Source organism: Ovis aries, chromosome 3, assembly GCF_016772045.2.
Source record: "Ovis aries strain OAR_USU_Benz2616 breed Rambouillet chromosome 3, ARS-UI_Ramb_v3.0, whole genome shotgun sequence".
Taxonomy (NCBI): domain Eukaryota; kingdom Metazoa; phylum Chordata; class Mammalia; order Artiodactyla; family Bovidae; genus Ovis; species Ovis aries.
Window position 1 is genome coordinate 46,311,389 of NC_056056.1, and position 17,751 is coordinate 46,329,139.

Sequence of the window (17,751 nt, forward strand, 5' to 3'; positions counted from 1 at the left end):
GTCCAGCTCTGCTGCTTACTAGCTGTGTGACTGTAGACAGGTCACCGGACTCCTCTGAGCCTCAGTTTCCTCACCAAGGACAGAGACCTGCCAGTTGCATCATCATGAAGTAACAGTGAATGTTCGAGCCCTAGGCCTCAGTTTCCTTGTATTTTACAAACTTTGTTCTTATCCAGCCTTGTGTCTCCAGTCTTTCTGATCTCTGCAAACTTTGCCTCTTCTTTCCCCCGGTCAGAATTAGACGCTCTTTCTGTGAGCTCTCAAGCTCCCTGATACCATGACATACATGGTCACTTCTCTGCCTCCCTGCTCAGCTCAGAGGAAATCATGGGCAGGAATCAGGAGTTCTGTCTCATTCAGAGCCTGCTATTGATTGTTTAGCTGCGTGTCCTCTTCTAAACTAGCTGGAAGCTTCTGGAAAGTGGAGTTGTCTTTTTTTTTTTCTAATGCTACACATTTATTCAAAAGGTCAGAAGTTTAAAAAGACTAAAGATATTGGCAAGAATATGAAAGAACCAGAAGTCTCAAACTCTGGTAGGAACACAAAAGGAAACAACCATTTTAGATCACAATATGTGCTGATGTGCTCAGTCACTCAGTCGTGTCCAGCTCTTTGCGATCCCATGGACTATAGCCCACCAGGCTCCTCTGTCCATGGAATTTTTCAGGCAAGAATACTAAAATGAGTTGCCATTTCTGGAAGGTAGAGTTTTTACCTGATTTGTATCTTTCAGCAGCTAGCTAAAGACTGAGTGTCTAAATATTGAATGAATGAGGAAATTAACAAAGTACTCATTCTCACAGCTAAGAAGGTAATGGTGAAGAGCACATAGAAAAAACAGCAGAAGATGTCAGAAAATTCTCTTAAGTGAGTTGTATGACTCAAGTGGGCCTTAAGAAGCACTGCTATTAATAAAGCTAGTGGATGTGATGAAATTCCAGCAGAACTATTCAAATCCCTTAACGGATGTTGCCATCAGGGTTTGCATTCATTATGTCAGCAAATCTGGAAGACCCAGCAGTGGCCACAGGACTAGAAAAAGTCCATCCTCATCCCAGTTCCCAAGAAGGCTAGTACCAAAGAATGTGCTAACCATCGGACAATTGCATTCATTTCTTATGCTTGTAAGGTCATGCTTAAAATTGTGCATGCTAGGCTTCAGCATTATGTGAACCAAGAACTTGAGGATGTCCAAGCTGGGTTTAGAAAAGGAAGAGGAACTAGAGATCAAATTGCCAACATTCACTGGATTATAGAGAAAGCAAGGGAATTTCAGAAAAACCTCTCTCTTTCATCTTTTAGGCTGTGCTAAAGCCTTTGATTGTATGGCTCATGACAAACTGTGGAAAGCTCTTAGAGAGATGAGAATACCTGTCTCCTGAGAAACCTGTATGCGGGTCAAGAAGCAACAGTTAGAACCCTAGATGGAACTACTGATTGGTTCAAGATGGAGAAAGGAGTATGACAGGGCTGTCTGCTGTCACCCTGTTTGTTTAACCTATACGCTGAGCACATCTTGAGAAATACTGGTCTGAACGAGTTACAAGCTGAAGTCTAAGTAGGTGGGAGAAACATCAACAACCTCAGAGATGTGGATGATAACTACTCTAATGGCAGAAAGCGAGGAGGAACTAAAGAACCTCTTGATGAGTATGAGGAGGCGAGTGAAAGAGCCAGCTTAAGACTAGATATTACAAAAACTAAGACTATGGCACCCAGCCCCATTACTACATGGCAAATAGAAGGGGAAAAAGTGGAAGTAGTGACAGATTTCCTCTTCTTGGGCTCCAAAGTCACTGTCGGTGACTGTAGCCATGAAATCAGAAGACAATTGCTTCTTGGCAGGAAAGCTATGACAAACCTAGACAGTGTTGAAAAGCAGAGACATTACTCTGCTGATAAAGGTCCATGTTGTCAAGGCTGTGATCTTCCCGGTTGTCTCATACAGTTGTGAGAGCTGGACTGTAAAGAAGGCAGAACGCCAAAGAATTGATGCCTTCAAACTGTGGTGCTAGAGAAGACTCCTAAAAGTCCCTTGGACAGCAAGGAGATCAAACCAGTCAATCTTAAGGGAGATCAACCCTGAATATTCACTGGAAGGACTGATGCTGAAGCTGAAGCTACAGTATTTTGGTCATCTGATCGAACAGACAACTCATTTTAAAATCCCTGATGTTGGGAAAGATTGAGGGCAGAAGGAGAAGAGGGCGTCAGAGGATTAGATGGCTGGATGGCATCACTGAAGCAATGAATATGAACTTGGGCAAACTCCGGAAGATGGTGAGGGACGGGAAGGCCTGACGTGCTGCAGTCCATGGGGTCACAAAGAGTTGGACACAACGAGGGGACTGAACAACAGCAACATGACTCATAAAGAAATTCTCCAGTTTATTTGGTAATAAATTTCTGCACACTTGTTCTACGGAAGAAAACTTGTTTTCTTTCATTTGTTTTCTCTTAAGTTATCGCAAGTGGTACAACACTGGCCTCATGTTTTTGAGCCCATTAAAGTGTTATAAGTATTATGGACAACTGAATCTTCTGAATTTTCTGTTGGGAGACACTATTCAGGTTTATTTTCTAGAGTCTTATCAGGTTGGATCTCTATTTTTCTTTGGCAAATATACTTTTTTCATTTTGAGTCTATTTCAGGCAGTAAGCTAAATTTAAAACCATAGTAACCTTTTATGCATAGTATCATAAACAATTTCAATTGTTTCTTACCTGAGCAATTTTTATATACTTGTGGAGGATATGGGGTTTTACCTCTTTAAAGTTCTTTCAGTTAAAGGAAATTGAAAGGTATTTGAAGGGAGTGAGGGGGAAAGGATCAGCCTTACCCTTGTAGGCGTGTATATAGAATAACCGCCCTATGTGTTCTTGTTCCCTTGTCACCCCCACAGTCCTTGTCACCATGGGAGCTACTGTTCTTGTTGCCCACAGGAGTGGCTATTCTGAAAGTCCCTCCTACCTTCACCTCCTGCTGTTCCTGAGGTTGCCCCCAACCCCCACCCCATGCACATGGAGGAGAGTTTCTCTCTGGCTTCTTGATGAGCCCCCAAGATTTGTTCCCTCCATTCCCACATTTCCCGGAATTCTCATTCAGTTTTCCTCTCTGCTGAAACACCCTTGGGGCCCACACTGCAAAGCCCAGCTCAGAGAGGGCACTGGGCTATGGTTGGTTGGTCTGCAACAGGAGAAACTGTGTTCTTCATCTCAGATTAGCCTGCTCTGAGAAGGAGGCTCTTTATAAAGCGTGATTTGGTTTGATCCTGCCGTAGTGTTTCTTAGTACATAATTTGAGAATCTAACCACCCTTTAAAGATGGATTAAACAGTATTTATTTTCTGGCAACTTGGTCTCTCTATCTCTCTCTCTCTCTCTCTTATTCTTAATAAAATGCTTATTAGGAGAAAATGTATACAGCCCACAAGTAACTTATGTTATATGTACATAGTCCACAAGTAAACATATAACCTCATTAAGTGGACTTTTAAAAAAGCAGCATTGGGAATAAGTGTCAACTTAATTTGTCTTACAACTCCAGACATCATATAACAGGTTTTTTTCATCCTACCAGGCTGATTTTAACACCAGCATTTATAGGGTGAATGAACAAAAACATATAAGCCATGAGGATTTTGTGGACTTTTCTGATATTTACCACTCTAATGAAGAGTATTTCAGGAAACTAGAAGAGCTGAAGGCAGCCCACATAGAAACTATGGCAAAGTTAGAGAAATTGTACCAGAATAAATTAAATTTAAAGGAAGTTCAGCCAGCAGTCACCAGGGAAGAAGCTGCTAGTGTCTCTTCCAGGTAAGTTTGTCCATACTGTTATTTGTAGACTGTAAGATAAAATGTATAGTTAAAAATGCAAAACAAATTATTTCAAAATATTTTCTCTCAAATATCGCTTTGTGCTTTTAATGATATATGGAGGTGGGTTTTTATTCAGATTGTTTGATGGCTTATCAACCTACTAGGTAGCTTCTTGCTTTGAGGGTTATTTGGTGGACATTCACGTCTTTTCTCTCCGATGCACCACTCTTAGACATGTATCAAAATATTTAGCCTGGGCCATTTTCAAATGTTGAATATTAGAATTCCATTTTAAATGTCTTTTATTTTTATAATATGTGGATTAATGTGAGCTCTTTGCAGATATAACACAGATTGTTCAGAACTAAGACATAAATCTGATTTGTTTTCAAAATAGTCATTTTTGCCATAAACCTGCTTCTTTCGAAACTTGAAGCCAGTCATCCAGTTAGTCAGCACTGATGGTGCATCTCCTGTGTACCAGATGTTGCCTAGGCACTGAGGACTCAAAATCAAGATGCTCTCAAGGAGATCAAAGACAATCTGAAATCCAAAAATACAGCATGGTGTAACAGAGTATCATGGAGAGAGAGGAAGAGCAGTCGAACATGTCAGAGTGTGAGTGGAGGGGTACAGGCAAGTGAAGTATCATATCAGAGTTCAGTCTTAAGGGAGAAATAGCTGAAGCAGGTGTAGGAAGCAAGGAGTGCCCTTCTAGGCACCAGGAACCATGTGTACAAAGTGCCTTGAGAAATCACCACAGGGTGGGAGAAACTTGCTATGATTGGATCTGACTTAAGAATGGTGACCTGGGTAGGGAGAGGGAAAGGTAGGCAGGAGCTAGTCTTGAGGGGCTTTATAATCTAAGCTTGGTAAAATGGCAAGTCATGGGAAAGTTTCAGGAAAGAAAGTGATGTGATCAGACGTATATTTTAGGATGGTAACTCTGGAAAACATGTGGAGAATTCAATAGTGGTTAGATATAAGGAAACTCTACTGTCTCAGGTTCCTCCCCTGTAAAATGAGGGCGTCGACTTAGATAAATTTCAGGCATCTCCCAGGCTCTGTTCTAAAAAAATTTGATAGTTTTCATCAGCCCTGTCCAATTCCTATTTTCTAACTGATTTTACCTTGATCTTAGAAATTATGTAGTTTTTAATTTTTCTATTTGGTCACATGCAACTGAAAAGGTAACCTGATTATTCTCCTCACTTAGGTCTGTATCAGAAAAGAACTCATATCACCCTGTCTCATTAGTGACATCAATTTCAGAACCTGATTTAAGTCAGTCTTCCTCCTTGATTGTGTCTTCCTCTGAAGAAGAGTTGCCCAACTTAGAAAAAAAGTATTCTGAGAAAAGCAGTATGATGACCTATGCTAAGGAGCTCATCAACAACATGTGGACAAACTTCAGTGTAGAAGATTATATCCAGTTTGAAAATGTCAACCTGCCAGTACTTGAAAAACAACGAAAGAGACCGAAAGAATGGGTGCCAAGGATTACAGTACCTGAGCCTTTTCAAATGACAGTTAGAGAGCAGAAGAAAAAAGAAGAGAGCATGAAATCGAAATCAGATATTGAAATGGTACACAAACTGCTCAAGAAGCAAGAAGAAGAGTCAGAGTGTAAGAAAAAATTCCGAGCCAACCCAGTTCCTGCATTCGTCTTTCTCCCCCTTTATCATGATATAGTCAAGCAAAATGAGGTACGGAGGAGGGCTATGAAGGAGAGAAACAAAGAAGCTCTTTTAGCCTCTCAAAAGCCCTTTAAGTTTGTTGCAAGGGAGGAACAGAAGCAAGCAGTTCGGGAAAAGCAGCTGAAAGACTTTTTTAAGTCTAAAAAGAAAACAAATCGTTTTAAAGCCAGACCTATACCTCGATCTACTTACGGTTCAACTATCAATGACAAGTTAACAGAAGAAGAACTCTATAAAAACATTAGGGCACATCAGAGAACTCAAGACTTTTTACAGAACCCTTCCCCTCTGCCTTACAGTCCAGCTCGCAGGAGTTTTGCTACAAGGAAGTCCAGGAGTCCTGAACAAGCTGAGAAGTCCAAGTATAAACACAGGGTTAGGCGCCAGACTGCTGATTTGGAAGACCAACCTGAGAGGTATCAGAAACGCCACTCAGAACAGAAGTATCCCGAATTCCTGACAGTCTGTGAACCATGTGACCTTCAGGCAGCCACACATTCATCCACTAAAAGAGAGAAAATTTTGGCAGACATTGAAGCAGATGAAGAGAATTTAAAAGAAACACGTTGGCCTTATCTGTCTCCAAGGCGCGCGTCACCAGTAAGGGATGCAAACACAAAGCCTGCACCTCGTAGCTGCAACCCTCCAATGCCCACGGTGTCCTCCCGAGGAAGAGAGCAAGCCACAAGGTAAGTAACCAGTACAATGATGACTGACTCACGTCACGGTCGCTCTAGTGATTTTGTGTTGGGGGATTTGAAAATACTATGCTATATTATCCGGTAACATATTTTACTGTAAAATATAGAACATATTGCCAGAAGGTGTGCTAAGAGGTCTTCCCCGGTGGCTCCGATGGTAAAGAATCTGCCTGCAATGCAGGAGACTGGGGTTCAATCCCTGGGTCAGGAAGATCCAAGAACTAGATATATTTTCCATTTTATGAATCTTTGGGGCTAGAAAAGGTTACAGTCAGCCTATCGATTTCTAGTTACGACACAGATCCTTCTCAAAAGGTTGCCCTTTTTTTTCAGCCATTGAATTATCCTGTGCTAAATCTTTACTAAACAATATTCTCATTGGCTTAAAGTGAATTAAGCCTTAGTTTGTTGCCCTCAGGAGATCACTTGAGGAAAAGAAAATGTTGGAAGAAGAGAGACATCGGATCTTAACTAAGCAGAAGCAAAGAATGAAAGAATTGCAGAAACTCCTGACAACCCGGGCTAAGGCTTATGATTCACATGAGAGTTTAGCTCAAATGTCTAAATCCAGAATAAAAGCTCTCAGGTATCACGAGAGAACCCTGACCCTCCAGATCACTGGTTTTCAAACTTTTTTTTTCATCAGTGGACCCCCCCCCCCAAATATATGAATGAATGAAGAATAGTGTCAGTATTTCAGTTTGTGGATTCAGGTTGCTGTCAATTACTTACAGTTTGCTTATGCACACACACTCTAACCCTCACTCACTTCATGGTAAGAACCAACATGCATACTCACCCCACAATGAAGACCATGATGCTGTGTTGATGGATAGAAGCATTTTATACTGTGGCCATGGTTCACAGTTTTAATCCTGTATCAGCATCTAAACTTTTTATTTATATTATTTTTTATTGTACAGTGTGATATTGAGAAAAATCTTGATTCACACAAAGCTCTTTTTTAATAGCTTGCTGTGTAACCTGAAAATATTCTTCAGTAAACAAATATGTCCAAGACCTTTGTTCTAAAGTCTACACAAAATCTGATAACACAGATTAGCACATTGATGTTAGCATCAGTTATGTGATGTGTCAACTAACATGTGTGTTAAGGTTTAGTGGTATGTGACACACTGGAATTCTGCAGTACAAAGTTTGAAAATCAGTGTTCCAGAGGAATATTTTTATGTTGCAACATAAAAATGTTCATGTTTAAGTAGTAAAGTATCTCCCTCAAAGCTGGGTAAGTAATATGATTTATTAATTTTTAATCTGATTTATAAGTACCCCCCAAATCTATATTTGCTTTTAATTGTGATCATTCCTTTAAATATTATTATATTATATATAATAATTATTATATTCCTTTATAATGTATATATTTTATATATGCCTTAAAATGTGTATCAGTGTAACTCATTGATAGAAGGAGCTTGATTTGATACGTGAGCAAAATATTCTCTAGAAATATACTTTTCATCTTTAGAAAGTAAACTGGATTTTCCATAATGCTAAATTGTGTATATTTAAGCATAATTATCATTTTATGGTATAATTATTTTTTCTAATCTAGGAAGTCATGATCTTGGTAGAAGTAGTGTATTTTACATAGAGAAAGTAGCATAGTTTAATTCATTATAGGATCTGGTTCAAACAGTGAATATATTCACTGTGAGTTTTTGTGTTTTGGTTCCTGTTTCTCTATATGTGCTCTTTCCATACTCCTTGTTTCTCCCCTACCCTGCTTCCATTTAATTAACTGTGCCACCAGCCTATAGGAGATCTCATCTAGGGAAAAAAGAAGAGCACCGTCTAATTTTCAGAAGAAATTCCTCAAAGAGAAGATACCTAATTTGGACCAAATTTTTTGGTTTATAAATGAGAGGGCATTGATTAATCTCCTGAGGCCAGTTTGAAGCCCCTTAATCCATTCTTGTTTTGAAGATTTCAGGAATCATAGCATACCCAGACTGCCTGAGATGTAAAATGTGTGCTCTTAAAACCTAGAATTTGTATTCTGCATTCCTTAAAAATTTACCAGTCTAATGGGAAAAAAAAATTTACCAGTCTAGAAAAGAAATTGTCATAAAATGTGCTCATGATTTAATTTCTGATTTGTCATCTAAGCTAAATGTTATATGTGCAAGTTCTTATTTCTTTTAAAAATGCCATTCCTTTTATTTGATTTTAGAAAGAGTGAAAAGGAAAGGATGAGAGAATATCGACGAGAACTAGAAGAAAGAGAAGAAAAATTAAAAAACAGGCCGCTGCTATTTGAAAGAGTTGCTCAGGTTGTGTTTGTTGGAATTTGAGAGCTATTGTCAGCCTTTTTTTTTAACCTCTCTAGCTCCTAATTTTCATAGTCCATTTTTCTTATGTATTATGTAATTTACTGAGACATTATTATGTGACAGCTTCACCACATCAGTAAGTAATTTGCTTAAATTTGAGCCTTATATCTTGAGGTTCATAAGCTTGATAAAGCACATGCTACTAATCCATTCATTTTCAAAATAATAGTTTCACAACCTGTTTTCAATGGCTAGTCTTTTTTCAGTACCAACTTGGCCAAATATTGAGGTGAGGCTTCATGATACGAATTGGAAGTCTTTGAAGAATTAAAAAATGAAACAAAATGGCTAACTGAATCAGATTTATTTCTGCCAGTTTTTTTTTTCCAGTTTTATTGGGATAAAATTGACATTTGGCAGGTATAAATTTAAGATGTACAGTATAATAATGACATTCATATATTAGGAAATGATTATTACAGTTAGTTAATGCCTATCAACCTTATTGTTACCAAAAATTTTTTTCCTTGTGTTGAGAAGTTTTAGGAGTTACTCGCTTAGCAACTTCCATATATTCCACACTGCAGTGTTAACTGTTGTCATCAGGTTGTACATTACACTCAGTACTTTCATATCTTATAAGTGGAAGTTTGTACCTTTTGACACCTGCATCCAATTCCTCCAGTAATCACAAGTCTGATATCTTTTTCTATGAGTTTTGTGTGTGTGTGTGTGTTTGGATTCCACACATAAATGAGATCTTATAGTATTTGTCCTTCTCTGTCTGACTAATTTCTCTTAGCACCATGCCCTCAAGGTCCATCTGTATTGTTACAAATGGCAGGATGTCCTTTTTTGTGGCCAAATAGTATTCCATATATACCACATTTTCTTTATCCATTCGTCTTTTGATGGTCCTTTGGGTTTTTTCCATGTCTTGACTATTGTAAATAACACTGCAGTGAATTGACATAATGATTTCATTTCCTTTTAATAAACACCCAGGAGTGGAATTGCTGGATTGTGTAGTGGTTCTATTTTTAATTTTTTGAGGAATCTCCATACTGTTTTCCATAATGGCTGTGCCAGTTTACTTTCCCATGAACAGTGCACAAGGGTTCCCTTTTTCGCTACATCCTCACCAGCATTTGTTATGTGTTGGTTTTTTTTGAGACCAGCCACTGTAACAAGTGAGAGGTGGTATCTCATTGTGGTTTTGATTTGTTTTTCCCTAATGATGGTGATGGTGAGCACCTTTTCATATACCTGTAACCATTTGAATATCCTCTTTGAAAAATGTCTATTCGTATCTTTAGCCCATTAAAAAAAAATTTTTTTTTTTGCTCATGACTTATATGAGTTCTTTATATATTTTGGATATTAACCTCTTGTCAAATAGATGATTTGCAAATATTTTCTCCCATTCAGTAGGTTGCCTTTTTGTTTTGTTGATCAGTTCTTTTTTAAGTGAGTCTATAATTTTTAGTTTTAGCTATAATTAGTGAAATTACTTCCTTTTTCTAAAGATTGAAGTCTAGTTGATTTACCATGTTGTATTAGTTTCTGGTATACAGCAAAGTGATTCAGTTTTTTTGTATATATGTATACATACACATACATATATATCTATTCTTTTTCAGATTCGTTTCCATTATAGTTTACTACAAGACATTAAACGTAGTTCCCTGTGCTATACAGTAGGGCCTTGTTATTTATATATTTTATGTAAAGTAGTGTATATCTGTTAATCCCACCTCCTAATTTATCCCCCTTCCCTTTCCCCTTTGGTAACCATAAATTTTTTTTCTGTGTGTGTGAGTACTTCCTTTTTATTGGGGAAAAAAAAAAGAAGCTTGGTGCTGTGAACAATGAATCATGATTTTGCTAGGTTTATACTCAGTTTTACAGTCTTTCCCTTTAGAGAAATGTGTTGATGTCAGGTGATCTTTTTGTATCCATAAGGGAAAAGCTCCTATGGGCTACGTAATTTAAAAATAGACAAAATCCCTAGAGGTTACAGGTGCTATGTTGTGAATTTCAAGCTGTTTCATTTGGAGCTTGCTGCCAGCAAGTGTCTGGGAGAGATGAGTGTCCTATAGGACTGTCCTTGTCAGAGTCTCACTGAGGACAAAGGACATTCGTTGTGGCATATTGCAATCTCTCAAAGTTATGGGAACCCTTTACTTACTGATTTGGATATAAGCTATGTAACACTTTTCCCTTTAAGGGATTTTTTTTCTCACATCCCAGTTTCAACTTTAGGGGAGAAAAATGATCATAAGCTGTTCTACGTTACTCAGCATAAAGTGATTGACTTTTGCTTCACATAGTTTTCTCCAGCTTTCTACTGCAAGTTTTACGTCCACTCGTCTGGATATATCTACCCAGATTTCTCACAGGCATCTTATATTCATCTTGCCACAAAATAGACCTTCCTCTCTGGGAAGAATAGACCTTCCTCTCTACTTTTGTGTTTTTGTTGGGCTGCAATTTAGATGACTGGAAACCACTGCCCTCCCCCCCCCCAACTTTTTCTCAGTTCTCTCTGAGACCTGAGAAGTTCCTTTCTAAACAACTTTTGTCTCTACCTTTCTCCATTCCTGATGGTGAAATGCTAAGTGACGCCGCTGTTATTTTCTGTCTGAGTTATTATTATGGTTTGACTGGTTTTCTTGCCTTGCTCTTTGCAAAGCCACTCACTCTGTCTTCTCTTTGCCGTTCCCATTCCCTTGCCGCAGTGTTCACCCCAGTAACGGTGGCAATCATCCACTTCACTGATGCCCTGTGTTCTCATTTTCAGTAAATGGTATCAAGGGAGCTTGACATTGGCTTCTCTAAACAGTGCTGCAAGATGGGTGTTCTTGTATTGCAGAGGAAGAAACTGAAGTTGAAAGAAAGTAAATAACTCTTAATGTCTATAGTTAGTAAATAATGGAACTAGGAACCCGAGTCAGCCTGCTTCCAAATGCTTAGCACTAAGCTGTCCTGCTTTCTCCCAGAAGATAAGTCCACAAGTCTTAACATAGTGTACCGAATCCTCTCTTATCTGATCCCTGTTGACCTCTTTAGTTCATCGACCACTGCACGCCTCCACCCCCTTCTGTGTACACGCTTTACTTGCAGACTGTACCACACCACTAGTTTCAAACTGGAAATCTTTTTTTTTTTTTTTAATATTTATTCATATATTTGGCTGTGCCAGGTCTTAGTTGCAGCAGTCGGGTTCTTTGATCTTTGTTGTGGCATGTGGGGTCTTTTTAGCTGTGATGTGTGAACTCTTTAGTTAGGGCATGTAAACTCTTAAGTTGCAGCCTGTGGGATCTAGTTCCCTGACCAGGATTTGAGCCCGGGCCCCCTGCATTGGGAGTACAGACTCTTAGCCACTGGACCCACCAGGGAAGTCCCTCAAACTTGAAATCCTTATTCAGGCTGTTTCTCAACACCCATATAACTTCTTTGTGTCTTTCCCCTGACTCTTTCAAGGCTTAGTATAAAATCACTTCTTGCACTGTGTCCCCAGGTTGAGTTGCATGCTATTTGTTCTGTGTTCTTTTATCACCCTTTGTGCATTTCTGTCTTTATTCCTATATATTGTGTGGAAATTATCTGTTTAATGCTCTCTCTTCTCTTTCAGCTAGTTACCTTTAAAGGTGTTGGTCCAATCTTTGTGTTGCCAGCTCCTAAGACAGCATATGGCACAGAGGACATGTTCATAAACATTTATTGAACCCAAACTGGACTGTTTCTCCCTGTGATTAGCCCAGGCCTAGAGCACTACCCTAACATAGTAGTGATGAGTCTCAGCAGTAAGAAGCAATTCTGCAATGCTGTGAATTCCCAGTCTTTCTAGTCACCAGAGAAAATGTGGCAAAATAGTGGTGTGTGTGAAATTAAACCTGTAAAGAAGTGTTAAATATTGAAAGCATAGGTTAGTTTCATAGCTGATATTTTCTTCAAACAACTTCAGCCAACACATATGCTCTCCTCTCCCCATATACTTCTACCTCCCATGAGGGCTTGCCACAAAATAAGTGGTCAGTAATTATTATATACAGGAAAGAATTGCTATAAAGTAAACTTAGGCTTATAAAACTAAGTAATTTTTTCCTCTTCAAACTAGAGTAGTGATTGTAGACAAATTGCCTAAAGAAACAAAGATAATTTGTTTTTTGCAGTATCTTAGATACAAAAACAAAATAATCATTCAGTTATTTTAACCACTTTTATTTCATGCTCTTTACAGTTCTTTTGCATGGTGAAATTTGAGGGGGACATGTTTGTTTTAAAAACGAACAGTTACACACTATTCACCTTGATATGAAATATTAAAAGATAATAAATTCTATATACAGAGTGACTGGCAGTGACTCACCATTGTTTTGGGTTTGTTAACATATATTGGTACTTTTTTTCTTGCAGGTACTATTACTGCTAATTAACAGCTGTTATTTAATAAATTCACTCACAACAGTATGCATTGCCCATTTATAAGTGTTAATTATTTGCTTGCTGCTGTTGAGCTATCCCCCTAGCAGAGTTAGCGTGTGATCTAGGACAGAACAAACCATGTTTTCCTATTTCTTAAAAATCACAGGATTTATTAACTGAATATGTTAAATCAGATTTTAAACCAAATAGTGGGACATCCCTGGTGGTTCAGCTGGTAAACAATCTGCCTGCAATATGGGAGACCTGGGTTTCATCCCTGGGTTGGGAAGATACCCTGGAGAAGGAAACGGCTACCCACTTCAGTATTCTGGCCTGGAGAATTCCATGGACTGTATAGTCCATGGGGTCACAAAGAGTCGGACATGACTGAGTGACTTTCACTTTCAAACCAAGTATTAAACAAAGCATTAAATCAAATTTTAAATCAAATTCAGATAAAGGCTTAAGAGCAGTAACACTGACTAGTATCATTTATATCTTTTATACCTCATTTGCTTAAATCAGAATATATTCTTTTTAGCACATTGAGTTAGGTCTGGGGTTTCTTTATCCTGCTTGACAGTCTTTGGGGCATTGTTCTCAGGTCACTTTGCCATGCCTTTCAGTTGCCCAAGGCTTGTCTGTTGGTATTCATAGCCTCTGGTTGCGTTTTTACTTACTTGTCTAAAAATCATCATCCACAGTGGGTGCATTTTGGCAGCAGTTTGCTTCTTTTTCAGTTTTCTAGAGTGTCAGAAAATGCGCTAGTGATAGTTTCATCCATTGTAATCAGCCCTTGCCATTTTGGTTTCTCCCATGGAACACTAGTCTCCAGGGTCCTTCCTTATCCTGGAATCCTTGGGTTAGGAAAATATCTGACACTGCATTACCGAAGTCAGGCTTCAGGCCACGTTGGATGACCACTACCACTTAGAGGAAGCAGCATGGTAGAGTGAAGAAGACCCAGGAAAGGATTAGGAGACTTGCTTTTCCCTCAGTATATTCTGTGACTTTAAGCAAAGCACTTAACCTCAGGAAGGGTGGACCGAGTATCTTGGTTCCTCTTCTGTGTTAAATTTTGGGGTGAGACCAGGAGCTCTTCTACACCCTTTTCAGGATGGGATGCCACTGGTGCATCGGGGCTGGGCCATTCCTCATCACTTTCCTTTAGTTCCAGGTTCAGAGAGTGACTTTTGGCCCTGTGCTAGTTCACACCCACTCATAGGAGGTAAAAGTGGACAAAGCCAAGGCATTCGTGTGAACCTCAGTCATCTTGTGAATCTGTAAAGCCTGTGTTATCAGGAGCCAAGGCACTCATATGAACCTCAGTTATCTTGTTTTTCTGTAAAGCCTGTGGTCTCAGGAACTGTGATAATTGATTTGCTTTAGGTATGAGAGGGTCATCAAGACTCCCATGGGCCCCAAAGCCAGGAAGTAACAGTCCGGAGATTTGAACCCAGCTCTAAATTCATGTTTTTCCTGCTGTATCCATTGCTTCCCCCACACAGTAAAGATAACAACACTGATGATTTATACTCTTCAGTGGATTAGAGACATGGCTTGTAAAGAGTAAAATTTATAGTAGGCACATAAAGAACCCTCTGACACCTGTCACATGATCTTACTTTCTTACTGATTTTTTTTTTCAGATATCCTTGAACAGTCATGAAACAGTACAGTGTAAAGAACAATTATAGTTCAAAACTCATGTGACCATTACCCATGTTAACAAATAAAGCATTAGAGCATTGCCAGTACTCCCAAAACACTGTGTGCCCTGCCCAGATTAAAACTATTTCACCCAGAGGTAACCACCATTTTAACTTCTGAGATAAGCATTTCCTTGCTTTTCTTTATGGTTTTACCACCGATGTACCAATCCCTAAGCAACGTAGTTTAGTTCTGCCTGTTTTGGGTCTTTTCTACTATGTGTTCTCTTTTGTGGCATGCTGCTTTTGTTCAGTGTTGTTTGTGAGGTCCATCCGTGTTGTAACATACAGCTAGAGTTCATTTTCTGCTTAATTTTAGTCTGTTTTATGAGCACACCAGTATTTATTTATCCATCTAGTGTTGATAGATATTTAGGTTGTTTCCAGTTTGGGGTTGTTACAAACAGTACTATTCTGAGCATTTTGGTGTGTCTCTTTGGGCACATAGGTTGGAGTTTCTCTAGGCACATACTTAGGAGTGGAATTGCTGGTCAGAGTATGCATATTTTTCAACCAGCTGTGATTATTGAATTTAATTTTCACTGGAGCTTTTAACATTTTTAGTGGAAACTTGAAGTATTTTGTCCTCCTCTAAAAAGGTTTGTCTTTCCTATAGAAAAATGCAAGAATGGCAGCAGAAAAGCATTATTCTAACACTTTAAAAGCACTAGGAATATCTGATGAGTTTGTTTCAAAGAAAGGCCAAAGTGGAAAAATATTTGAGTACTTCAGCAATCAAGAGATGAAAAATTTCACTGAAGATAAAGAAAGGTAACATATATAAGATGTCTGAATGGTTAACCTTTGAAAAAATTCTTACTTGCAGAAAAGCATAAAAATCTGTTCTATAAGATTTTAAAAGGTGTTTTATCTAATGGAACACACGTGAAGTGTTATAAAACATACTGACTTTTTAACATGTTTGACACTTCAGAATATTACATGGTGATGAAATATTTTTTAAAGTCAAATAATGTACATTTCTGACATAAATAGTGAAAACAATAACATGCTTTCAAATGAAGCTTAAAGAGTCAATCTTTACTTTCCCGATTGGTACTTTTATAGACTTTTCTTGATAAATTGGAGCTTATACACTTTGAGGAAGACTGGCTGCAGGATGGCATACATTGCAGAGGGTTTGTTTACCTTTAAACCAAATCCTTTTTGCTTTGAAAGATTGATAAATTTCTTCCTCTAGCTTTAATGAAGAAGAAAAAATAGAAGAAAGAGAGAATGGGGAAGAAAATTATCTTACTGATACCAACAGCCAAGATTCTTGCAAGGAAACAGATGAAGTCAATGAAGAGAATGGAGAAGAGAAATGTGTTGAAGAATAAAACTGAGTCAATTGGCAGGGTCGCCTCTCTGTGCCCCTGCTGTTGTTGGCAACATTGGGCATCAGCAGCTGTACTTGTGGTGTTAAGGACATCTATGAGAACCCATCTGTTATGTGCAGGACTCTTGAGCGAAGTCCTCCTGTGGCCTGGAAAGGCCAAATCCAGCTAATGGGTAATTTGATCATTTAGAGTCAGGTTTTGCCTTCCAGTTTTAAAAATCACTGTATATGGTCTGTTTGCAACTTTGATCTATTTTTTAAAAATGTTTGAGAATCACAGCTGTCACAAACTGATTAGATATAAAAGTATACATCGCTTTATTATTTTGGGTGGAAAAATCACTTAACATTGAGAGTAGAGAGAAGTATTGGCCTTTGGTGATTTGTTTGGAAAAAGTGTTCTGGAAAGCATGAATTGAAAAATAAATATTTTTAAATTGCACTATTTTCTCCTCCTTTTTCTCTTCAATACATCTCACAAAATGAACCCTCAAAAGTTATTTTACTAGGTATTTTAAGTTTCTTATCTGAGCCATTTTTTAAAAAGTAGTAAGATGTAGGAAAAAATAGATAACTTGCACAATTATATTCATTTATGCACCGAGAGTTACTGTTTAAATTATCCACACCATCGTCACTTTTTCTTCTACCTACTTGCATTCCAGTTTATTTTTAAAACATAAATTATTAGAAAACTTTTTATACTAGTTTTTTTTAACTCTGTTTATTATGACAGGTGGAAATAATTGTAGTATCTGAGTTATAATCTTAATTGGAATTAAATATCACCCCTGTTTTATAGATGATGAAATTGTACATACGAACTTGTTCAGGACAAGTCTCAAAGTAACTCAGATTTAACCCTTTAATACTGAACTTACATGCTGTTGTAGATACTTGTCTTTCTGTGCATAATGTCAGTTTGATTTTATGAATCTTATTTTGCTCTTTGAGCAAACTTTTGCTTTAAAAATTCAAACCAGTCATAAAGATGTGATTGAATAAGATGTTTTTAGAAGAAAAGAAAAAGATCTACCTCCTTTAAAGATGATGAACTAATAAAAGTGAGTATAATGGCACTGTTTACCAACTGGCAATTTATGCCTTAAACTACAAAAATGAGGTGATTTTTCTCAAGGGCAAACGCTTACTCCTAATTCCTTTCCTACAGTTTGTGTTAAACTCATTATCATTAGATTGAAAACTCTCCTTGAGAGTTGGCACTAGTTAAAAATTCATCTTTCTATTCCTTAAATATTTTGTACAGGATTGTCCATATCAGTTCAGTTCAGTCGCTCAGTTGTGTCTGACTCTTTGCGACCCTATGAATTGCAGCACGCTAGGCCTCCCTGTCCATCACCAACTCCTGGAGTTCACTCAGATTCACGTCCATCGAATCCGTGATGCCATCCAGCCATCTCATCCTCTGTCGTCCCCTTCTCCTCCTGCCCCCAATCCCTCCCAGCATCAGAGTCTTTTCCAATGAGTCAGCTCTTCGCATGAGGTGACCAAAGTACTGGAGTTTCAGCTTTAGCATCATTCCTTCCAAAGAAATCCCAGGGCAGATCTTCAGAATGGACTGGCTGGATCTCCTTGCAGTCCAAGGGACTCTCAGGGGTCTCTTCTAACACCACAGTTCAAAAGCATCAGTTCTTCAGCGCTCAGCCTTCTTCACAGTCCAACTCTCACATCCATACATGACCACAGGAAAAACCAGAGCCTTGACTAGACGGACCTTAGTCGGCAAAGTAATGTCTCTG

The 17,751-nt window shown here is 38.4% G+C and overlaps 1 protein-coding gene across 2 annotated transcripts in view; it reads left to right on the top strand.

The window, feature by feature from the left end:
• Positions 1-16,433, top strand: part of FAM161A (FAM161 centrosomal protein A) — a 25,584-nt gene extending 9,151 nt beyond the window's left edge. The window contains exons 2-7 of one of the 2 annotated variants that reach the window (XM_027966713.2): positions 3,582-3,820; positions 5,040-6,209; positions 6,640-6,807; positions 8,416-8,515; positions 15,269-15,423; positions 15,854-16,433. In XM_027966713.2, the coding sequence (XP_027822514.1) occupies positions 3,582-3,820; positions 5,040-6,209; positions 6,640-6,807; positions 8,416-8,515; positions 15,269-15,423; positions 15,854-15,992 (1,971 nt within the window). In that variant the 3' untranslated portion in view covers positions 15,993-16,433. The remainder of the gene's footprint in view (positions 1-3,581; positions 3,821-5,039; positions 6,210-6,639; positions 6,808-8,415; positions 8,516-15,268; positions 15,424-15,853) is intronic. The other variant, XM_027966714.2, reaches the window with a different exon arrangement.
• Positions 16,434-17,751: the final 1,318 nt, after the last annotated feature.